The sequence below is a fragment of the Pleurodeles waltl genome, chromosome 7 (genome assembly GCF_031143425.1).
Source record: "Pleurodeles waltl isolate 20211129_DDA chromosome 7, aPleWal1.hap1.20221129, whole genome shotgun sequence".
In the NCBI taxonomy this organism is placed as follows: Eukaryota; Metazoa; Chordata; class Amphibia; order Caudata; family Salamandridae; genus Pleurodeles; species Pleurodeles waltl.
In genome coordinates, this window is record NC_090446.1 from 1518644637 (window position 1) to 1518670407 (window position 25771).

A 25771-nucleotide genomic window follows, 5' to 3' on the forward strand; every position below is an offset into this window, starting at 1 on the left:
CATAAGAGGTGGCAGTCTGATTGAATAGCTCCCAGAACTGTGCCTTGAAATGTTGTACATGAAAGAAAAAAAGGTAACTTGGATATGGGCCTAAAATAATCCATCTTGGAGGGCTTCAGCTTAGGTTTTATTCAGTAGTGTAAGCCCTACTGCTTGTTTAAGAGCTGTAGGATAATGACTCCTTTGTAAGGAAGCATTATTCATGCTAAACTACCTTCAGCTATAGCTTTCTTTACAAGATATGAGAGGACAAGCATCATTTACAGATTCTGATGGGCGCTGCTTAGCTACGCATGCTGTCGCTTCTTTTGCTGAACAAACTCAAAGCCTGAAAATTATTGAGACAACAGAGAAGCCAGAGACCCTCAGGAGCATATTTACAAGCCCCTAGTGCCACTTTTTGTGATGCTTTAATGGTGCTGTGCACTACGCCATATTTACAAGGCTGCGTTAAGCCACTTTTTGTGTCTTAACTCCACCTTGCGAATACGGCCCATTCACACGCAGCACTTTGCGTGGAAGGGGCGCGCAATGGGTGTTTCTATGGGCCATTGCATCTTGATGCTGCCCCAGATTTACAGGAAATTATAAATCTGTGGCACTGCAAGGAGAAATGCTTTCATTTCTCCTTGTTTTTTGCTCTTTCTGTGTTGTGTGCGCTGCATTCTGCAGCACACACAGAAAGAGCAAATCGCCATTGAAGATTGTTTTTGTGCAGGAAGGCGTCCTTTCCTGCACAAAAACAATCTCACCCACAACCTAGCTACCCTTGCACCATGGTCCAAGGGTGGCTGCGTTAGAGCTCGCAGCTAATTTGGTGCCGGCGCAGGGGCAAACACAGGGATGCGCCGTGTTTTTGTAAATATGACGCATCCCTGCATTTCAGAATTGACACAGTGCGGCACTGCCAATTTTGGCGCAGCGCCACGCAAGTGGTTTGTATTTATGCCCTTTAGTACGGACTAGGGTTGTTTTTCATTTTTTTTCTATCTTTAGTTTTTTTTACGAGAAATATAGAGCCAACACACCGCAAAGCGGTTCAGATGTTACTCCATCCTTTTCCTCTTTGTTAACTGAGTACATTCTTGAACATTTGGAGAGCTCATTTGTAGTTTTTAGCGGTAGATATTCAGACGCTGTTTAATTTTGCCTTTACTTTATTACTTTCTTTCCTATATAAAGTTTCATGTGATTTACATAACTGTCATTAAGTTCCACAGTTTTGTGCCAGCACGCTCCTGCTACGGCCCCCTCCCCTAGTGCTTTAGGTGACCAGCACCTTCTTTATGGTCTGGCCTGACAGCGCAGCTGTCACCAGACAATTAGGTGAGAATCACCAGGAGAGGGGCTTTGGTTCCACCCACATTTTGGGAGCCAGGAGTAGAAGTTTTCTTTGGGAAGAATTTGTGTGTTTCCACAAAAAGTGCTCGGCCTCCAACCAGCTGTGATCACTTTGTTTATTTATCAAGATACCTGAGCTTGAACTTTCAGGGGCACACGTGTCACACTGTAATGCCATTAAGGTGCCTTAGCTAACGAGATAATTTATGGTGTTGTTCTTTTGCAGCAGCACAGATGGGAGGATGGCAATGATTAACTTACATGGACTTTTAGGTCTGGCTTGACAGTGCCAACTGTCACCTGGCCGTTTAACACACACTAATATTCTTCTACAGTTCTTTGCTACCATCCAAATACATATAGTTCCCGTGGTAATTAACTGTAATGAGTCACATTACCATAAAAGATTCCTTTAAAGCCAGACCTATTGGCATTGCCTCTGCTTGTTTCATACAAAATCAGTACAACCAAAACACTTATTGGGTTGTTAGTGCTTAGACGACTAGCCTTGTGCAAGAGGATGGCACGGGGCTGTCCCAATATACCTTAGCTTAGCAAGGTATTTTGCTACCATATTCCCACCTCATCACATTGCTATCAAGTTGGCCAACATTGCTATCAAGTTGGCCAACTCTCCACAAAACAGAGGACATTTACAAGCTGTTGATGCTTGTCCCTAAAGCATCAAATGGCACGGCCCCCCTGCCACCCTGGCCTGCTGCATTCCACCCGTCATCCTGAGACCTCATAACCATCATATCCACGCATTACCCAAGACACCCTGGGCCACTTCCGGGTTTCTGACCTTTAACCTGTTAGGGTCTTTATTCAAGAATTCTTTCCCATCAAGCATGCAAGCAATTCTGTCTAATAAAAAAAAACAAGAAGATGTAATTTTCTGGTACTAGGAAAACGTGATCACTCCCTCACTCATCCTTAACTGATATACATGGGGCTGGCCCTAGTTATCTTCATGATCTGGTGAAACCTCACCAACTGGCCCGCCCCTTCGCTCAAGTGCACTTTCCTGAGAGTCAAATGTATATATGTTAAACTTCGCACTTGTATAGCGCACTACTCACCTGTTAGGGTCTCAAGGCACTGTACGCATACCGCAGTGGAACTCCTCCTGGCTTTTCCCTGTGAGGCGCCCACTCCTGGGAAACCACCAGGGTGAAGCCAGGCATCCAAGTGCTGTCAGGGCTGTTGTGGAGATTAAGCAAGCTATTGCCCAGAGTTACAGAGTGGGACCCAATAATTAGATTAGGCACTGAGGCGAGAATTATCTGGTCCAAGGGAATTGAGCCCAGGACCCACCAGGCGGGAATTGAACCCTGGTCCCAGGTCAAATCTCTGCATCAGGGTCTGCAGCTCTAACCATTGTGCCACACTTCCCCACTATATGTCATCAAATACTGTGATGATTTCACAGATGTGTTGGGCGACCGAGATTCTGTGCAATCCCTATTGATTTGACTTTAATTCAATATGTAGAAAACATTTTTTGTACTAAGTCTGTTTCATAAGGGCCAACACAGGGGACTTGATTCGGAGAGCCCTTCATTTTAAAGTATCCCTATATTTAGTGTAATTTCTCGAAGTTCTTGATGGAGGTTACACATACCAAGTTTTTTTTATTAGTGTCCCCTATTTTAGAGACAGGATTAGCATCCCTGATAGAGATAGAGACACAACACAGATATGAACGGACTCAATGGAAAGAGTTTCAATTTGTAGGAACATGTCCTATAGTAAAAAGGTAAAGTACCTGGAGATTTCAGTTTATGTATTGCATAATTTACGAGATGCATAGTTCATATTCAATCAATCATAATTGATTGATTGATTTAGTTTATTTTTTAAACAGCTTTCACACATCTGTAAAAATTTCTTTCGGATCTGAAATAAAAATTGTATGCCTTTATCCCAAATTAATTGACTCTGGGCCATTTTCTTTGCTTTGGGGATGTGTGAATTGATGAAAAAGCTTTTCCATTAAAATAATGGAAGTTTCCAATGATAAATATGAAGTGAGTACATTAGTAGATGCTGAATCTTTTGTGTACGGGCTGAGTTAGAACAAGCCATGGGTCCTACACCTAGTATCACCCTATCCAGTTGTCTATCACAGCTACACAAGACATAACACTCACCCTATGATTGCCAAAAGGAATCAAACTACTTTTGGTATGTGCGTGTGGACCATGGAAATACCCTCCATGTGGGAATCGAGGTTCACCTAGTGCAAAGTCTACAGACTATCAAGAATACTGCAGCAAGACTCATCCTGGATCTCTCTTGTTGGACCCACATCACCCCCAACTCAAAAGACTCGACTGGCGCTGGTTCAGAAGAGATGCCAGCTCAAGCTCCTCACCCACGCATTCAAGGCCCTGCAGGACTCCAGGACTCGCCTACATAAACCACTGCCTGAGATTCCACAAACCCTCTGGACACCTCCACTGCACCTCCTCATGCTGGCCCATACCCCCCACATACAACGCAGCAGAGCAGGAGAACGCTCCTTCTCCTACCTCGCAGCCAAATCCTGGAAGGGCCTCTCCCTGCACCTCAGGACCTCCCCAACTCTACATGAGTTCCGTAGGATGCCAAAAACCTGGCTCTTCGACTGAGACCCTGGACACTGCCAGCCCCTGAATACCCTCACGAGTGACAAATCGCTCTCTCCAAGTCGAATGATTGATTGAATGATTGATTGTGGTGGAGTCACTGACCTTAAGAAAGCAATAATCTTTGGTCTACCATGTAAGCATTGCTAATGACTCACACTCATCAGGCTTTAGGCCAGTTTCCGATAGACCTCACGTAGCTCAATGACTGGACAGGGCAGCCATTTCGATAGGGAAGCATCACATGCACTACTTCTACCTGCTCTTAGATCAGACACACACACAGTCGGTCTCTTCTGTACTATATGATGACTCTACCCAAGGCACCAGGGTAAGGCCACTGCTTGTGGCTTCCGGTCTCGACTGTGGCTTTTTTGTGGTTGGTGACTATGCCTGTCCAGTCTAGGAGTGAGGGTTAGTGTCTTGAAATGGTGCCTTTCTTTTCTTGCCATGCATTCTCCTTCTGATGTCCCCAGGCCTTCATGCCACTGATGGGGACTTTCACCTTATATTTTCTCTCCCTTTATCTCAATCCTACGGGTTGTCTCTCACCCTTTCTTTCCCCCTTTGTTATTGTTGTTCTGTTTTTCTCTTCCACCCTTTTCTACTCTTCCTTTTCTTGCTCTGGGTCAAAGGGTGATGACCTGGTCCCCCTAAAAAAAAAATTTTTTAAAAGGAGTGCCGGGGAGCCACACCAGTAACCACTGGATCAAATTAAGCACTGCTTAACTTTCCATAAATCATTCAGCCTGTCACTATATTCTTATACCGATGATCCATACGTGGTAGTCTATTGACTGTAGCCTTCTGCCAACAACTGAAAATCTGGGAGTCACTTTTCCAGCACACTAGAAGCGAGATGCAGGCCTTGAACAACCAGACGAAGGCAGCTGCCAGCGGGATGTAGAAGAACTGTTTATATATCATTAACATCTGGATACCGACCAATAGCTGGCTCCATGCCATTAGCACCTGGGAGTGGATAGCTCCTATGTCTCACTTACATGCCTTTGTTTGTCCTGGTACATTAGTCCTTCTCTTTCATGGTTGTGTCTCGCAATCACTATGAACAATGTATGCATAGTTTTGTACTGAGTGCCTTTTTCATGGCTTCACTGTTGATGTTGTTATTGTGAAATAATGAAAATAGATTTGAAAAAAAAAACAATTGGCGCCAGATAAGGAAAAGCTGGGCTCAGTCCATGGACAGCTGAATGCAGAATGCTGGAGCATGTTTTCAACAACTGGAGGAAAAAATGAACAACTAGATACGGCCATGAACTGGTGATTTTAGGCTACTAACATCTGGATTTAGGCCACAAACAGCTGGATACAGATTAGTAAACAGAGTTCAATGCAGATAATGGTGCACATAGTTGGATCCCCAACATCATGTGTGGTCCCCCTTCATATTCCTACCTGATCCAGACCAGATCATATACTTGTCTCTAACAGTGGACGTGCAACGCATAATCTTTGTTGCTTTTTATTGCAGATCTAGACCAGTGTTGAGTTCCATCTCTGCCTGTTTCCTGACCTCAGCATCCTCCTTGCTTAAGGACTACCATAGAACTGAGACTCCGAACCAACTGGTTTGATCCAGATCTACTTCCAGGGTTCCATTAGACTCAGAACCAACTGGTTTGATCCAAATCTACTTCCAGTGTTCCAATGGATTCAAAACCAACTGGTTTGAGCCAGATCTACTTTCAGGGTTCCATAAGACTCGCAACCAACTGGTTTGATCCAGATCTACTTCCAGGGTGACTCAGAACCAACTAGGTTGCTCCAGATCTATGTCTAGGGTTGCATGAGACTCAGAACCAACTGGTTTGTTCCAGATCCAGGTCTAGGGTCCATGAGACTCAGACCCAACTACTTTGTTCCAGATCTAGGTCTAGGGTTGCATGAGACTCAGACCCAAATAGTTTGTTCCAGATCTACGTCTAGGGTTCCATGACAATGCTTCGACGGGAGGCAGATGCTTCTCATCATTGGCTCCTCGGCTCTGAAATCCACTGTCCTTCTGTATCCAATGAATGGAGAGCGGCTGAGCTCTTATGAGGGGTTGCCATGGTTACAGGCGTTCTACTCATTCGCTGCCTGTGACAAGAGGCATTGTGCACGCGAGACAAACAATAAAAAGACCATAACAAGTACTTTTCGTATCTTTAATTGTATCAAATGTTGTTAAAAGCTATATATTAACATCCATGTACCCTCCTCTATATATTACACTTTCTCTTTTTTTCCTCTGTTTTCCATTTTCCTTTTTGAAAAATAACAAGGACGCACAACACAGACTGGAAACACACAATGTTTGAGATTTAGCACAATGTTTTGTCATGGGGGGGCAGTGAGGGGGCTCAGGAATCAAGTGATCCTGCTCAGAGGATGACCCAATATTTGAATCTGAACAAAGTGCAAGGGACATCTCTCTAACCTCTACACCGGCCTGCTTAGAAACAAGATAAATTAAGCTGTGGACTTCTGGGCTAACGGCCACCATTTTGGCAAGGCTGACCATCCTCTGAGTTGGCCCCTTATGTGCCAGATTAGCTCTACTCTCTTCCCTTCCCCTCTCAATCACCTCGCCATTGGGGTGGGCTGTCTCTGTCCCTGCTCAGTCATAAGCCCCTTCCTAGTGGGGATGCTGACACTGTTCCTCCAGGCATGGTGCCCATCTTACTCACTTCTGGTGCATCCATACCCTCTCCTCCTCACAGTGACACCCTGCATCCTCCTCACACGCCTCCTACTGCAGTCCTTGACCCTGCTTCCTCATGGAGCAATTGCAGATCCTTCTGCCTCCCAGTGTGGTATCTGATCTTCGTAGTGTGATCTTCAAACCTAACCCTACTGCTACAACCCTTGTGCTGGTTCCCTGCCACTTCAGACCCCGATTGTCCTCTACCTTGTGGTTTACAGATCACCCTCTGGCTGGTAAAGTCCCTGGGTCACTTCTCTCCAGGCCTGGTCCCTGAACTTCTTCCCTCCTGGCATGGTTCCCGGACTTCCACCCTCCTAGCATAGTACCTCAAACTCTTTTTTCCAGCCTGATCCAGTGGCCTCTTCCCTTCCTGGCAGACTCCCCTTTTGGTGTGGTCTCTCTGGACCTCTTCCCTCCTGTCTAATCCCTGGCCTGGTCTATGGGTCTTTCCTCATGGTGTACTCTCTGGGCCTTTCCCATCTTGGTATGGTCTCTGTGTCTCTTCCCTCCTGTCTGATCCCTGGCCTGGTTCCTGGGTCTCTTCTCTCTTAGTGTAGTACCTGATTCGCCTTCACCTAATGCAGTTTCCTATCCTTCACCTGCTAGCGTAATCCACATTCTCTTGGTGGTGTTCACAACCCTATTCAGTCCAGTGAGTTTCCTTCTTTTTCTCTTCCTTCATGTTGTCCCTCTCTCTTCTCCTAATGCATCCTTAGATTCTACCCCTCATGAAGTGGTCCTTAATGCTGTGTCTGGTCCTGCTCGCATGTGCCACTGCACCTGGTCAACTCTATGGGTTCCTTGCCTTTCCTGATTATCTCCCCATCATCTCTCCTCCATGATTTTGCTTCATCACATTTGACTCAATTGTTGCCCTTCAGACCAAGTGTTCTTAACTCCTTGCACTTCCTAAGCCTCTTCCTGTTATTTTTTTTTGATAATCCTCTGACTCCCATTGATGTCCCCAATCGACTTCTTCCTAGCATCATCTGTTTCCTGATAATCCTTCCATCATCTGCCTTCCATGATCCTACTCTATTGCATCTCTTCTTCTCTCTCAGGACCACCACACCCTCCTGATGTAGTACTGTTTAATTCTCCTGCCATCTATTGAGCTAAATCCTCCTTCTCTTCATGTTGTTCTCTGCAGCGAAACCCTGATTTTTAGTGCAACCTCTCCTTGTACAGTAAACACTGATCCTGCCCTATCTGTATGCTCCCGGGTCCTTCCCCAGTCTGTTTTCTTCATTTTCATGGTGCTGGTGTGTGCCCCTTTATCCTCCTGTTCTTAGTTCTGCCTGGGGTCCTCCTCTCAGAATATCTCTGTTGCTCCTTTTCCTTCCTGTGTTGTCCCTGTGCGGTCCTCATTCTCCTCCTCATCTCGGTGAGAGCTCAGATTATCCTTCTCTCCGTGCTGTCACCAGTTGTCTTCTTTTCTGTGTGGTTGTGACTGCACTCATTTGGGTGGGTTCCAATATTTCCTTCTCTTGGATCATCTGTGACCCTTCTTCACCAGCCTAGCGTCTAATTGTTCTAATTCCACTGTTGTTTATCATCCTTTCATTGGTGCATTCCCAGATCATCGTTGTCCCCTCTCTATGGTCCCAGATCAAGCTCCTCCAGTTGTGATCCTGATCTTCCTCTGGTGAGATCCAACATTCACCTTCTCCTGGTGCCACCCTGGGTCCTCACTCACCCACCCGGCCTTGTCTTTGGTCCTCCGTTTCCCAGTGTGATCCATGATCCATTTCCTCCAATGCAGTCCCTGATCCTCCACTACCCAGTAGGATCCAAGACCCATTCTCTCTCCGGCACAGTTCCGGATCCTGGCATTCCCAGTGTGATCCCAGATCCCCCTCTTGCCAGCGCAGTTTGTGATCCTCCTCCTTCTGTGATCCAGGACCATCTCCTTCTGCTGTTGTACATTGTACTCTGCCAGCACAAGAATCCTACTTCCCATGCCCAGCTGGTGCTAAGAATGAATAAATAAGAGTAGACACTTGCTATTACTGCGCACCTGTTTGCTATTGAGAAGTGCTGGTATCCTCCCAATAAAAGTATTGCACTACTGCTAAGAAGTAATGATGTTCCCTTTCAAATGAAGTAAGTGTGGGTAGTTAAAGTACCTACCCATCTACAAAAGTGCAGGTTACTATTAGTCGGAGCGAAGCGTATTACATCTCATGCCCCTCTTGGCTAAGTGATCCCTTTCTCGATGCAATTAGTACCTTTCTAGACCGAGGGATCTCCAAGTAGTGCTGGAACCTTCTCCTGCCACGCCTGTACTCCTGAAAGCCCAGGGATCACCTGCTCCTGTTTTGTTATGTCCTTCAGTCATACAGCTCCAGACCCTCCAAATCACCATGCTGTTACCACCTCCAAGCACAGGCCCCACTCTTGCCATGCTGTTAGTCTCTCTAGACCCAGGGATGCTCCACTCCATACTGTTTCCCGCTTTGAACACTGGGATAGACTCCATCAAATACCATTTCTACTGCCATACCAGAGAACCTTTCCTTCACGTAGTGGTGGGTGAACTATTCTGTTCTGTCTGTGGAATTTTAGCAACTCGGCATTTCTCTTGAGCGGCAGCAAAATAAACTCAAGTAGCCTTGCACTCTTGTGTGCCACATTGTGATATTTGCGCTTCTTCTTAAGTGCAGAATGTGCTCCTGGTGCTGAATCACAGCACAAGCAGCCTGACATGCCTATTTCTGCCTGTTGGCAGAACTCCACACAGTCTTGCTGTTTTTTTTCGTACCTCCGTGGACTTCCACAGAGTCAAATTCTGCGAGTTCCGCCCACCCCTACCTTCATTCTGTTATACTTCCGGACCCAGGAATCCCTCCTTCACGCTCTTACACCTCCAGACCTCAAGACCTCCTCATTCATGCTGTTTCTCCTCCAGATCCAGGAATCGTCAACTTTCCTCACTCCTGGACTCCAGGTTCATTGCCCTCTCCTGGTGATTGCTGGATTCCTGTTGAAGTGAGGGCATACCCAACACCACAGTCCTCATTCCTGGAATGCCTGTGCCCAGGCTGATACACAGGGGCTGAGGTCTACCCACCTTTGCCAACACACTGTGGATGCGGCAGAGAAAGGGATTATTAATGTAAATATTCTTCTCCGGAGGAAATGAGCCATGTTTAATTAAAATACTTTGGACCTGATTTAGGTCCATCATAGCGGTGACGGACAGCCCGTCCGCCGAAATATACTCCCCATAGGATATAATGGGATTTATATTTCGGCAGACAGGCAATCCTTCACCATTGTGACGGAGTCACCCATCCACTGAAATCTAAATCAGGCCCTTTTTCTTTTGTCTTCAGTCTCCCAGAGATTCCAGGGATGCAGGTGAGATAAGGTGCCCCACAGACCAATGAGAGGCATCTGCCCAGGCAAGAATGCAAAGACAGAGACCGCACACCCTCCATAGCTGTGTGGAAACAGTGCCAGACAAGGTTCGCTCACGGAATCTCACCCGTGCCAGTGCACCACTAATGTCAGCACATATTAGGCCTCCCTTAACTCAGTGTCCTAATGAGGACTGATCAGTAACTCCCCAGGGGCTCTCGGCTCTACTGTGCATCCTGTAACAGCCTCATGAAGCAGTCTCCAGAGGAATGTGCACTCCTGGTCTGACTTCTTCTACATGAGGAGAAAGCGCACTCTCTCCCCGGCATACCTCTCAACTCACCCACACGAGGGGGGCAGCCTCGCTTTTTCCCCAGCCTGGGCCACCTTGCTGCAGGGGTCTATTGTCTCCCACTGCAGTTCTGAGACTCTGGCACTGAAGAGAGCCCTCTGGCCAGACTGCCAATTGACACTTTTTACAGCCAGAAATTAGATCAGCAGGCAGAAGATTTGTACTAAACCAAAGCTGCTTTGAAAAGCATGTTCTCCCTATAATCTGTTTGTTCAGTGTTCCAAAGAGCAGGTAATCCAGCAATAAATGAAATATACTCAGAAAAGTAAACTAATGGTACTTTGGGGTTAGAAATGAAAATGTGATTCTCCCGCTAAAGCAAGTGTTGTAAGGATGAGGGCACATCCCGAAACTTCACCCGACAAACTACCGCAAACGGTATGAGAGATGTGACCGGGTCCAGAACTTGTGCTGCCTAGGTAGGAACTATAAAGTTTCACATTCCTGTCTGGACAAGGACAGATAGACACAACATATGGACAGGTAGTTCCTACAAACATGGCTGCCAGATGGCTCCATTTTGGCAGCACACAAGGCTTCCAGTTGCAGACTCTTGCAAACCATTATGAGATGCATAAGGACAACTACTTCAAGTGAAGCCCACGAAGGCCACAAGATGCAGATTGCACACATTACATAATACATGGGAGTTTTGGGCTGGAAACTCATCCCTGTGATGGGATCTACAAACAAGGTGTCCTCCATACCCCTGGAGTGGTCCTAAGCCACTGGAGAGTGTGCGGATTGAGGCGGAGAGAAGGCTCAGGGCCCGATTCACAAAGGTAAGGTTAGACCAAAAGTCTAACTTTTGACCTGAAGTCTAAGTTTAAACCTGAAGTCTAAGTTTAGACCAAAAGTCTAACTTAGACCAAAAGTAAAACTTTACTAATTTTCGGTATTCATTAAGGTAAGTTACTACTAGTGACTTAGTAACTTACCTTTGTTAATACTGAAAAGTAGTAAAGTTAGATTTTTGGTCTAAGTAAGACTTCAGGTATAAAGTTAGACTTCAGGTATAAAGTTAGACTTTAGGTCTGAACTTAGACTTCAAGGGTAGAGTTAGACTTCTGTTCTAACTTTACCTTTGTGGCTCAGGCCGTCAGTGTCTATGTGTCTGCACAGGCTATGAGTCTAGATGGCACCATTGGATATATGATGGGGAGGAAGGAAGCTGGCACAGTTCACAAGCTAGGCACATGCACAGTGGTCCCCGCACCACGTGATATGCCTGCTCAGACCCTCCCACCTTTGATCATGTGGTCTCTGTGTCTTGACAGATGTGATCCGAGATGCAGTTTCCATCAGGCTTGCAAAGCTCTGGTCTACCACAGGCCCATGCGGACCAACCAGTGAAGGCCCCAGAATGACATGCATAAAACAACATATAAATAATGCACAAGTTTCACACGGTTAGAGGAATGACACAATCAACAGGCAGCCCTAAAATGCTGCGCTTCCATGAGTCCAGGGAGCCCCTTCACCTGCCCCGCTGTCCCGCAGCATTTTTATCTCACTCCTTTATAAACATGGGGATCACAATAACGCAACTATCCCTCCATAGGGAGAGATGGAAAATAAACACATGACTCTCAGAGGGTGAGATGGGGAATATGTACCACTAAAATGGGGGAGATGATGAGTGTCTAAGAGGGATACTCGTTTTATGCAGTGTTCGGGGTGAAAGGCAAAATTGACCACAGATAACGGATACCCAGGTGAGACATGAAAAGACAGTAAATGTTCCCTCCCTAAACCACCCCAATACCCCACCCCAGAACCCCCATTCTGTCTTCCCAGTGTCCTGTTCTCTTCGAAAGCTTTGCAAATGTTTCGCTGGGTAGTTGTGGTCCACTTCCAGTTTCCTCCATACGTGATGCTATGACGTCCTCTTTGCCTTCGAAGTTCTCCTAAAGTGGCCGTTTAAGCCTCCATAGCCCACCCACGTACACATCCCCCACAAAATGAATGTTGGTCCAGTGTGTTGTTAATGATACAGGTTAATACAGTTTGTGGCTCTTTTTCCGGTATCCCAAAGATTTGTACACTATGGCGCAGTGTTGGCCGGGCCCCCGTAGGCTCCGGTATCCCTGGGGTCGACAGAGGGATCGGCCCCTCCAGGTCAGCAGGCAGATTGGTCGTCAGTTCCAGGACCCCCACGCTGCTGTCCCATCCGAAAAAAATACCACCCAAACATATTCCAAAAAATGAAGAAAAAGATTGGAATTCTTTTCTTCGTGTTTTTTTCAACTTTTGTCTTTTTCCCCTTTTTTGTGTTTTCTTCCATTTGTTCGTGTTTGTTTTGTAATCTTTGTTCCCCCCACCCCACCCTCAAGACCCACTGGTCTTTGCAATCCCTCTGCCCCGACCCCTCCCTCCCCAGCCCTCGAAAAAAAACAGAAAAAATGAATCACAGAGAGAAGGTTTAGATGAAAAATTCCTCCTTCCGCTTGTGGTTCTCGCCTCCATTGAGGAACGCTTCGCGGGCCTCGCCGTGTTCATCCAGGCCGCTGGCTTCATGCGTCAGGTAGGATCCTAAAGGACAGAAGGAGACAAGGTTACATAGATATAATGTTGCTTCAAAAGCACAGCCTTCTACGGGTGCTGGGCACCCACCATCTTGTATTTTGCATCATCGCAGTATCACCCTATTGACAACAAACTCCTTTGTCCACTTCTCAACTGCTTTTTAGTCATTTTAGGTTGAGCGCGCAAGTGCTTTCTGACCTGCTGTTATCAATCTGTGGGCTTTTAACCACACCCATTTCATGCCCATCACTTCCATACGTTTGTGGGTTTGACTTTTAATAAGCCCTTGATGTCATTGGTAAATGCTTTACATTTGCCCCGCCTTGGGGCAGATTTGTTACCGCCTTGCAGACTGACCGTGTAACATGGATAACTTCATAATTGCTGATATACTTCAGCATGGGCAAACTATTTGTTCTATGCCTCTCCCCTTTTTGCTCAGTGGTAGCCATGGCGCTAACAGCGCACACAGCACCAACCGTGCGAACCCTATCGGCGGTATTGGAGTGCTAGTCACATTGTTCACCCTGTTACCTAATCAGAGTCATTTCTTTTGGCTCTCCTCTTTGTGCGCCATAGCTGTTCCAAAAACACTTGTAATTGATAAATGCTTTACTAAAAAAAGCAACATGCGGGAGAGCTGATACTACAATATCCACTGCACTCAGGGACACTCGCCCCATAATGCTTTTCAAGCATGCTTTTTCATTTTACCCATAGGTCAGCCTCTGGTGAGCCTAGGACAATGGGGACCCCACCAAAATGTTCAGCACAACACACTCATTCTGCTTAGGTCATCTCTGGGTCCCCACACTAGGTTAGTGGGGACCCCAAATTAATAACCACTCCCACCATTCAGTGCCTTTTTAAGCTCCCTTATGGCTAAAACTTTTGTTTTACACCTGGGAGTAGTTATATATATATATATATATGTATATATATGGTTGTGCTGCATTACTTTCTGCCATTCTGTTTGCATGTGGTTATGCCCTCTAGGGGATAACTACATGATTACATAACCATTCTTCTTACAAATGTTATTTTTATTGTGGTGTTCTCTGGGGGCTGTCCTGAGCATAGTAGTCCACATACTATAATACTTGGTTCAATCGGTCGTCCCATAATGCTCTGCAGGACATTCTTTTACAAAACATTTTTGCTCATAACTCAGCCTGTAGTGGTCCTAGGACAATGGGACCACCTTCAAAAAGTTCAGCTCAATGCACTATTTCTGTCTAGATCATATCTGGGTCCCCAAACTAGGTTAGTGGGCACCCCAAAATAATAACCACTGCCACCATTCAGTGTCTTTTTAATCTCTCTCATGGCTAGAACATTTGTTTTACAGCTGAGAGTAGTTTGTGCTTTGAGTATCTCGCTTGTAATATCATGGCAGTAGACCTGCTAGCCCTGAAAATGTGTAATGAGGATAAACATATGGTTACACTGAATTACTTTCGGTCAGTTTCTTTTCATGGGGTTATGCTCTCTAGGGGCTAACTATATCTTTACACGACCATGTTTCTTACAAACGCTATTTTCATTGTGGTGTCCTGTAGGAGTTGTTCTGAGCATTGCAGCCTAATGCCAAAAGTTTATTTCTGATAAATGATTTTATTGGGTTTATATGATAATTGTATATGTTTTATTAATTTCTCTATATTGCAATTATGACCATTATTCATGCCAACTTAACATCCGTATTACACTATGACTGATGGAACACTCTTGATATGTTTGGGTGACCCTTCTAGTTTATTTATCTTGGTACTCCTCTGTGGCTGCCTTTTGTATTTTTGGGGGAATTGTGTTAACCAGCCAGCAACTCTGATGGTTGGGTGGTGAACGTGATATTCTATTGGAATTAGCATGGCAGATTTAAATTAGGGTGCTAAATGGCAACATTTTCATTTTTGGCTGCAGATAGAGGAAGAAGGTAAATGGAAGTGCGTTAGGGCCACTGGAATTATGTGGCAGGAAAAGACCGAATTATGAGGTAGGGTTGACCAGTTAATGTGGCAAGTAAAGTACAGTTCTGAATTTACAATGCCAATAGCTCTAACTCAAGCAAATGGGAGACCCATTGCAGTGCAAATGCTTGTTTCTCTCTTTGTATCACAGTCTCACTAATCAGATGTCTCTGCGACCTGTGTGGTGGAAAAGAAGATTGCAGGCTTCATCATGGATAACAACAAGTGCATACTTTTCCTTGCCACTAGGTGTCACTGCCATCCGTGCAAAAATGTGAATAGGCTTTACATTTGATTGCTTCTGCTAATATGGGTCTTCCTGCTCACACATATAAAACAGACAAGATCATCACCACCACTTAGTACCCTCATTATACCCCCCATACACTACCATCATTTTTCTAGAGATAGACTGGACCATTCATCTATGCCACCCCCTCACCCACTACCCCCATTGGACACCTTCCTGCACAGAAACAGTCCTGAGAGGCGTTTCCCCTTTCTACGTATGGCGCAGCACGTAGCACACTTAGAAAGAGGAAAAACAAGGAGAAATAAAGCTATTTCCCCTTGTTATACCTCTCCTGGGAGGCGTATCTTTTTGCCACATTCCCATGTTGACCTGATCTTGTAAATCTGGGAATGCATCAAAATCCACGGATGTTGCGTGGTTACACCCAAGCAACACCCATGGAAATGCCCCCCCCCCAGCACAGAGTATGTAATGCAGCAATTTGCGCTGTGTTACATTACTCAAGATTTATGGAGCCATGCAGCGTCACGCAAGGCCCTGCGCGGCTTCATAAGTCTTGCGTAATGCAACACAGCACAAATCATTCACGAATCTCACTTAAGGCTTGTGTCGCTCTTGCACCACGTTGCGTCGTGCGAGAGTGACGCAAACCAGGCCATACATATGACCCTCGAATTATTAATGCATCAAGCTCCATGGCTGCCATGTCAGGCCAGCACCCAGAGTGGGCAAGCTCTTCACCCGTCAGAACGAACGCAGCATGTCCCTTTTCTCTTCACCCCAAATCTTAGAATGGGCACAGAGCCCACAAACCGACTCACGCCTCTGATGCCTTTCTTTGGGTCGGTCACATGTCAGTGCCAGATAATCTGGGGACCCTTTGCCCGGCCATGGGTGGCTTGATGTAGGTGGTCTAGGAGGAATCTTCTGCTGATGGGGGAACACACAAAATCGGAAATCAGTGCTCCAGAGCCCGGTCATTCCACTCCAGACTTGTAAGAGGACATGGGAGGCTTCTGGTTCGGGGGAAAGGGATATGCCGTTCCTTGTACTCTAAATTCAGTAAGATTAATATGTAAATTCTCTGGATTTCCTAAAAAGAAACCTATTTATATTTTTCTTAAAGTAATTAATATCAATGGCCTGTAGACCTTTTATGGGTATACCGCCTTTGCACATAATTCACCATTTTCTGCCTAATATTCAGATTAGAAAAAACAATCTTTGTAGCTGATACAGATCAAAAGTTAACAAAAAACGCAACACACTTTGCGCCGCGCAGTGCAGACCCTTTGCGCAGGTCAACTGGTCCCCAGGTAGCTGGTGATTGCTAAACTGGCACTCGTGAGGTGAAAGTTTTGTCCGGAGAGTATTAATATGCATTTAAGTGATAAAACGGTGACATCATGCGGCTGCACAGTGTCCCACTATACGCTGCATAATTTGTCGTTCCTTGCCGCATACTTTAGAGAATCCTGCCGCACAGTTCGGTGCTTCATTACCGAATAAGTCCAGTGGCCCTGTTTATGGCAAGTTTAGTTCACGGCTGACCGGCTTCTGCATGAAAGATTAAATATGAATAATTTATTGGCGAATTTTACACAGCACTGATGGCTTTGTGGCTATTTCGGGGCACTATGTCATAAAGCCGAGGTAATGGACGACAGTACGTGGACAGAATGTTTCTCGGATGGACAGACGCTTGTTAGAAGCCAGCTGGCTGAGAGGTGGGAGCAGTGGCGTAACAAAGGCCCCCGCAGCCCCCGCTGTGCGGGAGAGGGGCGAGCTGCAGGACGCACAGTATTCTGGCCTGACAGCTCCTGAGTGAGTCCTGGGGGGCTCCATGTACTGTGCAGGGGGGCCCTCAAGTTTCGTTACGCCACAGAGAGGGAGCCCACACCAGAGCTCTCACAGCCTCTCCCCTCGCCACAGACATTGCTGGCTCTGAAACTCTGTCGTTTTGGGCCCAGGGGTCCCAGTGGACTGAAGATGATTCCAGGGCTTGCAGACACGCGTCCCCTAACCAGGAATAGAGGGGTGGGAAGGGGCTCTGCACATCTGGGGAGGTACCATCTGGGTGCAACAGGGGTGCAGGAGATCACCACAGGTTACACTAATCTTCCAATGAACCCCCCTGGAAAACGAGGGTGTTCTTTTGTTCTTAGTGAGCCATCCCTAAAGGAAACCTACATCCCAGGGAGCAGGGATGCCCGAGCCTTCCTGGTGTGGGGCACTCCGACAGGGCTCCTCGGATGAGTGGTTATGACAGACACAACCACGTCCCCAAACCAGTCATCGGGTCTCAGGTATGTTGGGGTTTTGTGAAGGACCACATGCTGGGGGGGAGGTGAGGGGGTGCAGATTGATGAAGATGTGTATGGCAGACTGTAGACAAGTAAGATTTCACCATCACTGCCTTGTGCATCAATCAGGATTTATAAAGCGCAGCAAATCGCCTGTGAGGGTCTCAAGGCTCTGGGGTGTGAAGGGCCACACGTTACAGGGTCACATGCTGGCTCCAACATTCTTCTCTTTACCGGTCTGCCCTCCACACTCCCTCTTCTTCCCCTCATCAGCTGCATCCCTCACTTTCCTTCCTAAAGACCATTTCACACCATCTTTCCTTCAACGCCACCACCAACCTTCCCCTTTCCCCCCCCCCCCCCACCTCCCACCCCCACCCAGGACCTCCCTGCCCTCAGTCTCCTACAGAACCAGGGCTTGGAGGTCACTTCAAAATGCCCTTTCATCTGCATCAGCTGGGTGACAAGAGGTGTCTGGGTGTCCCCTTCTGGATGTGGGTGACACCTACTATTTTTGGGGTTGGCAGCCGTTCTGGTGTAGCAATGCTGGCCCCCGGCACCCCCTGGAAGGGGTGAGAAGAATCATGGGGTACTGCCTCGAGCCTGGCAGGGTCACGCAGCCGTAGTTTTTCCAGAGGTCATTGGAATAGACCCTGAGGACTCCCAAAATGGAGCCCAAGGTGGCCGCCCACTCTTCCTTTGTGCTTTCAGGTATTACTACAGTACGAGTCTAGCTGAGAGCTGCAGAGCGATGGGCCATGGCTTACAGGTATTACTACAGTATGAGTCTAGCTGAGAGCTGCAGAGCGATGGGCCATGGCTTACAGGTATTACTACAGTAAGGGTCTAGCTGAGAGCTGCAAATTGCTCGGCCATGAGACATCTGCATGTGTAGGTGCTTACAGGTATTACTACAGTACGAGCTTAGCTGAGAGTTACAGAGTGGTGTACCATGAGACATCTGCATGTGTCAGTACTTACAGGTATTACTACAGCATGAGTCTAGCCGAGAGCTGCAGAGAGGTGGACCAAGGCTTACAGGTATTACTACAGTACGAGTCTCGCTGACAGCTGCAGAGAGGTGGACCAAGGCTTACAGGTATTACTACAGTACGAGTCTAGCTGAGAGCTGCGGAGCGATGGGCCATGGCTTACAGGTATTACTACAGTACGAGTCTAGCTGAGAGCTGCACAGTGGTGTACCATGAGACATATGTATGTGTCGGTGCTTACAGGTATTACTACAGTACGAGTCTCGCTGAGAGCTGCAGAGAGGTGGACCAAGGCTTACAGGTATTACTACAGTACGAGTCTAGCTGAGAGCTGCACAGTGGTGTACCATGAGACATATGTACGTGTCGGTGCTTACAGGTATTATTACAGTACGAGTCTAGCTGAAGAGAGGTGGACCAAGGCTTACAGGTATTACTACAGTACAGGCCTAGCTGAGAGCTGCAGAGCAATGGGCCATGGCTTACAGGTATTACTACAGTATGAGTCTAGCTGAGAGCGGCGTAGTGGTGGACCATGGCTTACAGGTATTACTACAGTACAGGCCTAGCTGAGAGCTGCAGAGCGATGGACCATGGCTTACAGGTATTACTACAGTATGAGTCTAGCTGAGAGTTGCAGAGTGCTGTACCATGAGACATCAGCATGTGTCGGTGCTTACAGGTATTACTACAGTACAAGTCTAGCTGAGAGCTGCAGAGCGATGGGCCATGGCTTACAGGTATTACTACAGTACGAGTCTAGCTGAGAGCTGCAGAGAGGTGGACCAAGGCTTACAGGTATTACTACAGTACAGGCCTAGCTGAGAGCTGCAGAGCGATGGGCCATGGCTTACAGGTATTACTACAGTATGAGTCTAGCTGAGAGTGGCGTAGTGGTGGACCATGGCTTACAGGTATTACTACAGTACGAGTCTAGCTGAGAGCTGCAGAGAGGTGGACCAAGGCTTACAGGTATTACTACAGTACAGGCCTAGCTGAGAGCTGCAGAGCGATGGGCCATGGCTTACAGGTATTACTACAGTATGGGTCTAGCTGAGAGCTGCAGAGAGGTGGACCATGGCTTACAGGTATTACTACAGTATGGGTCTAGCTGAGAGCTGCAGAGAGGTGGACCAAGGCTTACAGGTATTACTACAGTACAGGCCTAGCTGAGAGCTGCAGAGCGATGGGCCATGGCTTACAGGTATTACTACAGTATGAGTCTAGCTGAGAGTGGCGTACTGGTGGACCATGGCTTACAGGTATTACTACAGTACGAGTCTAGCTGAGAGCTGCAGAGAGGTGGACCATGGCTTACAGGTATTACTACAGTACGAGTCTAGCTGAGAGCTGCACAGTGGTGTACCATGAGACATCTGTATGTGTCGGTGCTTACAGGTATTACTACAGTACGCGTCTAGCTGAGAGCTGCAGAGAGGTGGACCAAGGCTTAGAGGTATTACTACAGTACAGGCCTAGCTGAGAGCTGCAGAGCGATGGGCCATGGCTTAGAGGTATTACTATAGTACGAGTCTAGCTGAGAGCTGCACAGTGGTGTACCATGAGACATCTGTATGTGTCGGTGCTTACAGGTATTACTACAGTACGAGTCTAGCTGAGAGCTGCAGAGAGGTGGACCAAGTTTACAGGTATTACTACAGTACAGGCCTAGCTAAGAGCTGCAGAGCGATGGGCCATGGCTTACAGGTATTACTACAGTATGAGTCTAGCTGAGAGCGGCGTAGTGGTGGACCATGGCTTACAGGTATTACTACAGTACAGGCCTAGCTGAGAGCTGCAGAGCGATGGACCATGGCTTACAGGTATTACTACAGTACGAGTCTAGCTGAGAGTTGCAGAGTGCTGACCATGAGACATCTGCATGTGTCAGTGCTTACAGGTATTACTACAGTACGAGTCTAGCTGAGAGCTGCAGAGAGGTGGACCAAGGCTTACAGGTATTCCTACAGTACAGGCCTAGCTGAGAGCTGCAGAGCGATGGACCATGGCTTATAGGTATTACTACAGTACAGGCCTAGCTGAGAGCTGCAGAGCGATGGACCATGGCTTACAGGTATTACTACAGTCTGAGTCTAGCTGAGAGTTGCAGAGTGCTGTACCATGAGACATCTGCATGTGTCGGTGCTTACAGGTATTACTACAGTACGAGTCCAGCTGAGAGCTGCAGAGTGCTGTACCATGAGACATCTGCATGTGTAGGTGGTTACACGTATTAGTACAGTACTCTGAGACCTGCAGAGTGGTGGACCATGAGACATCTGCATGCAAGAACTTGTGATTGCTGGGCGGTGGATTGGGGACTGGTGATTCAAAATGGAGTAAAACGTCAGGGGTCGTAATGTCGGGATGCACATGATGGTGGCCTAACTAGCTGGAACACCAGAACAACCTACATGAGGGAACTAGTTATGAGTGAAGGTCCAGGCTCCCACAACATCCCTCACATGAGGAACCCCCTGAAACCCAGATTTTATGGGAGATAATTTATTAGTCACCCCAGAAAGCAGTAGTTACACAGAAGGTGACACGTGAGGCTTGAGTGACAGGACCACAGTTGCAGCCAGGCCCTGTGAGTCGTGCAGTGAAAGCCCCAAACCAGTAGAGGAAGGCTGTCACTCAATCAATCAATCAGAGCATTTGTAAAGTGCACTACTCACCCGTGAGGGTCTCAAGGCGCTGAGGGGGGGCTGCTACTGCTCGAGGTGTCTCCTGAAGCTAAGTAGGTCCTGTGTCTGTCGCAGGTGGGTGGGAAGAGTGTACCACGTTTGGCGGCGAGGTGGGAGAACGATCTGCCACCGGCGGTCGTTCTGCGGATGCGTGAGACGTGGCGAGGGCAAGGTCGGCGGAGCAATGCTGTCGGGTCGCGGTGTAGAAGGAGAGCCGTCTGCTGAGGTATTCTGGTCCGGTGTTGTGCAGTGCCTTGTGAGCGTGGGTGAAGAGTCTGAACATGATTCTCTTGTTGACGGGGAGCCAGCGTAGGTCTCTCAGGTGGGCTGTGATGTGGCAGTGGCGGTGGATGTCCAGGATGAGGCGTGCAGAGTCGTTACCAGTGCGTCAGAGTTACCAGTGCAGCCCATGGGTTGACTGGGATGCAGAGTTTTCGAAAAAGGTCTGATACTTTTTCCCTCCAGGACGACCCCTTGCCCCGACTTTCCCCTCACTCGTCCAGCCTCCTCCACGTGACCACTGAGGCTGCAGCCTGGGCCACGGTGGAGGTGATGGGAACTGTGCTGGGTAACAAGTATGAATGCTCTTCAGAAAGAACAATGTTTAAGTTCAGGAAGGGCACTAGAGCTCCAGGGCCTGGTATGGAGTAAGAGTAGACGAAACCATTAGATTTCTGCCTGGAGTGAGTCTGGTTTAAAGAGAATACCAGGTGGTGCAGAAGAACAGTTCCTAAGCATGTGTAGAGCAGCCAGGGGCTTCTGATGCAGCGAGGGGGCTCTGGGTACAGGGTCTGCTGCTTAACAAGGACTCTGGGGGCACTACCCACATGATGTGGGGATGGAGGGAACGTGCCTGGTCCTGGAAATGTGTAATTCAATTTATTGTATTATTGGTTGCATGTCCTTAATCCCATTTTAACACCCAAATACAGCAATAGGCAACGAAAAGATGACAATTCCAGCTTAGCGAAGGGCCTTGTATTGCGCACCAACTCGTGTCACTGCATTTTTTGTAACTTTTGGACTGTTTGGGTTAGAAACAATTTTTACTTTGCTAAAATCTGCAAATTATGTAGCAGATGATGGATTATATGGCAAATCTATAGCTAAGTGAAAATCACCACAGCTGCACATTGCATAATTGCAGGGGCCTTGGCTATGGTATCCAGTGCTAGGCAGTGTGAGAGACAGATGTGCAGCTTCGATCAGCTCTGCAGGTCCCTTTAATGTATTGGGAGTTTATCTTTAATGCTCTCGTTCCTTTTTCTTTTGCTTGGCAAGGAACTGCCCTCCCTGTTCTTAGGGATGGATCTACAGGAGGTAACAGGCGTCAAGGAGAGAGGGGGGTCAGCCATCTTTTATATACTTCAATTGAAGAGATGTGCCAAGATGGACTGCACTATTGTCAACATTATTCTCATTATAGGATGGCAGTGCTCAGGGGATGGGACAATTTGGGACCTGCAGGGTGGATGGACTACATAAGAGTCCTCCTGTGACCAGCAATTTGTGGCAGACGTCTTTGGTCTCGGCAGGGCTGCCTTGTTTGTGGGTAGTTTAGCTTGCTGATATAGCCTGCGTCTCTTCGTCCAGTAGCCAGCAAGGTTTCACTGTTTTTTTCAAGCAGTAAATGTTTGTAAAGATGAAAGATTGGGCAAGGCGTTGGAATATGATAAGTGTACATTTCATCTGTGTTCTACCCATTGCAAAGCGTGAAGGTACATGCAGATGTCCGCTAGGGGTCCCTTTCATCAGCGTTCTACCCATTCGAAGGGGTTAGGATACAAGCAGATGTCCTCTCGGTGCCCATTATATCTGTATTCTACCCATTTGAAGGGGTTAGGATACATGCAGAGGTCCTCTAGGGGTCCCTTTCATCAGTGTTCTACCCATTCCAAGGGGTTAGGATACAAGCAGATGTCCTCTCGGTGTCCCTTATATCTATATTCTACCCACTCCAAGGGGTTAGGATACATGCAGAGGTCCTCTCTGTGTACTTTTTAACTGTGTCCTACCCATTCCAAGGAGTCAAGGTACACGTAGATGTCCTCTAGGGGTGCATTTCATCAGTGCTCTACCCATTCCAAGGGGTTAGGGTACATGTAGAGGTCCACTTGGTGTACATTCATCTGTGTTCTACCCTTTCCAACGGGTTAGGATACACGTAGTGATCCTCTTGGTGTACCTTTTATCTGTGTCCTAACCATTCCAAAGGGTTAGGATACACGTAGAGGTCTTTTCCGTGTACTACCCATTCCAAGGGGTTAGGGTACATGTAGTCACCCTCTTGGTGCAGCTTTCATCTGGGTACTACCCATTCCAAGGGGTTAGAATACATGTAGAGGTACTCTCAGTGTACTACCCATTGCAGGGGGCAATGAGACAGGTAGAGGTCCTCTCCGCGCAGTTTTCATCTGTGGTCTACCCATTCCAAAGGGTAAAGATACATGTACTGGTCCTCTCGGTGTTCTGCCCATTCCAGAGGATTAGGATACATGTAATGGCCCTTCCAGTGCTCCTTCCAGATGTGGGCAACTCACTCTAAAGCCTTGTCATACAAGTGATAGTCCTTTCAGTGCCATCTGGCAGAGAAGCCATGCATTCTAGTACCATTAGATTGCGGCACGACACCCAAACTGCACCGCTGCTCTGATCCAGATGTTTTTAGATCCAAATACCGTTTACATATGGATTCCGATACTGCACCGCTGGATATACCACATTTCATACTTTTGCAACAAGCATACGTGTTCAGCAGTCACAGTCAAATGGTATTTCTGGAGGGGGCAGGTAATTTCTTCCCCGCCCCCACCCTAGGCAGAGTAGGCATACCTGCATCCCCCAGGAACCTTTCTTTGTGGCACGTGCCTAAAGGATGCAGGCCCACCCTGGCACGGGCCGTTGACCGTAGCAGAGGCATAAACACCTCTGGATGTGCGCGGACATTCATCGGCCCTTTACCCAGATGTGCTAAACATCTCTCTGCTTGCACCGAGACTCAGGCGACCCTAGGAGGTGAAAACTTACTCTGTAGAGTATACAACCCATTAAACATCGTCTGGAGTGACACGTACAGGGATCCCAGAGTCTGCAGCCAGGGACGTGTCCACTCGCACAGGACGCAGTGCAAACTCTGCTGTGACGTGAAGGGGACACTCACTGTGGTGTGAACCCTGTAAATAGAGTCATCAATTCAAGAGCACAAGGAATCTGGGAGCAGGAGGCTACCTCAGTCTAACAAAGGAAGACGCAGTCAATGACTGACAGACCATTGTCACCAGAAGGGAAAAGCGAGGACTGGGGAAGCACCGGGCACTAGAGGGCGCCAGCAATGACTAAGGGAGCACCTGGCATCAGAGGGTCCAAGCACTGACTGAGGTGCTTCCTCAATCTTGCTTACACCCTCTGGTGCCAGGTGACTCCTCAGTTATTGTTTACAGTCTCTGGTGCCAGGTGACTCCTCAGTTATTACCTACACTCTCACCGGAGTTCCTCTGCACCTCTCTCTTCGACTACTGCCAAGGATCAACCGCTGACTGCTCCAGGACGCCTGCAAAACCGCAACAAAGTACCAAGAAGAGTACCGGTGACATTGTAGCGCCTAATCCTGCAGGCTTTCACGACTGGTTCCTGGTGGTGCATGCTCTGGGGGCTGTCTACCTTCATCCTGCACTGGAAGCCAAGAAGAAATCTCACGTGGGTCGACGGAATCTTCCCCCTGCTCCAGTAGGCACCAAACTTCAGCATCACTGGTACTCTGGGACCCCTCTCATCCTGACGAGCGTGGCCCTTGCAACACAGGTGGTAGACCCAAGTGACCCAGACTGTCCAGTGGTCCAACTGTCCAAATTTGGAGGAGGTAAGTCCTTGCCTCCCCTCTCCAGACAGTAATCCTGTGCACATGTGAACTGCAGCTACACGGGCTTCTGTGCACATTTCCACAAAATCCTTCGTGCACAGCCAATCCCAGGTCCCCAGCACTCTGTCCTGCAATGCTCAGCTCCCTGAGTTGATCTCCAGTTTCGTGGGACCCTCTTTTGTAGTGTTGAGATGACCACAGTGTTCAGACTTCTTGAACCCGTGTTCAAGTGCTTCTGTGGGTGCTACCTTCTTGTGCATGGGCTCTCTACGTTGCTGATGGCCCCCTCTGTCTCCTCTCCCAAGCGGCAATATCCTGGTCCTTCCTAGGCTCGGGCATCACCTTTTTTCTTCAACCTTGACTCTTGCCGCTAGCAAGGCTTGCTTGCAGTCTTTTGCCAAAGAAACAACTCTGCATCCTCCAGCACTCCGTGGGACATCTTCTGCACGAAGGAGAAGTTCCTAGCACCTTTCTTTGTTGCAGAATCTTAAGCTTCTTCCATCAAGAAGCAGCCATTTTGCACCCTCAGCCGGGGTTTAGTGGGCTCCTGCCCCCCCCGGACACTTTCACAACTCTTGGACTTGGTCCCCTTCCTTTGCAGGTCCTCAGGTCCAGGAATCCATCTTCAGTGCTTTGCAGTCTGTTGTGGTCTTTGCAAAATCCTCTATCACGAGTTTAGTGTGTTTCTGGGGAAATAGCAGTACTTTACTCCTACTTTCCAGTGTCTTGAGGTGGGGTATCTTGGACACCCTTAGTGTTTTCTTATACTCCCAGCGACCCTCAACACA

The 25771-nt window shown here is 47.6% G+C and overlaps 1 protein-coding gene across 2 annotated transcripts in view; it reads right to left on the minus strand.

The window, feature by feature from the left end:
• Positions 1-6128: 6128 nt before the first annotated feature.
• The window catches only part of CADM4 (cell adhesion molecule 4), a 905868-nt gene continuing 886225 nt past the window's right edge, over positions 6129-25771 (minus strand). For both annotated transcript variants that reach the window (XM_069201342.1, XM_069201341.1), the window contains one exon: positions 6129-12925. In XM_069201342.1, coding sequence (XP_069057443.1) covers positions 12816-12925 — 110 coding nt within the window. In that variant the 3' untranslated portion in view covers positions 6129-12815. The remainder of the gene's footprint in view (positions 12926-25771) is intronic.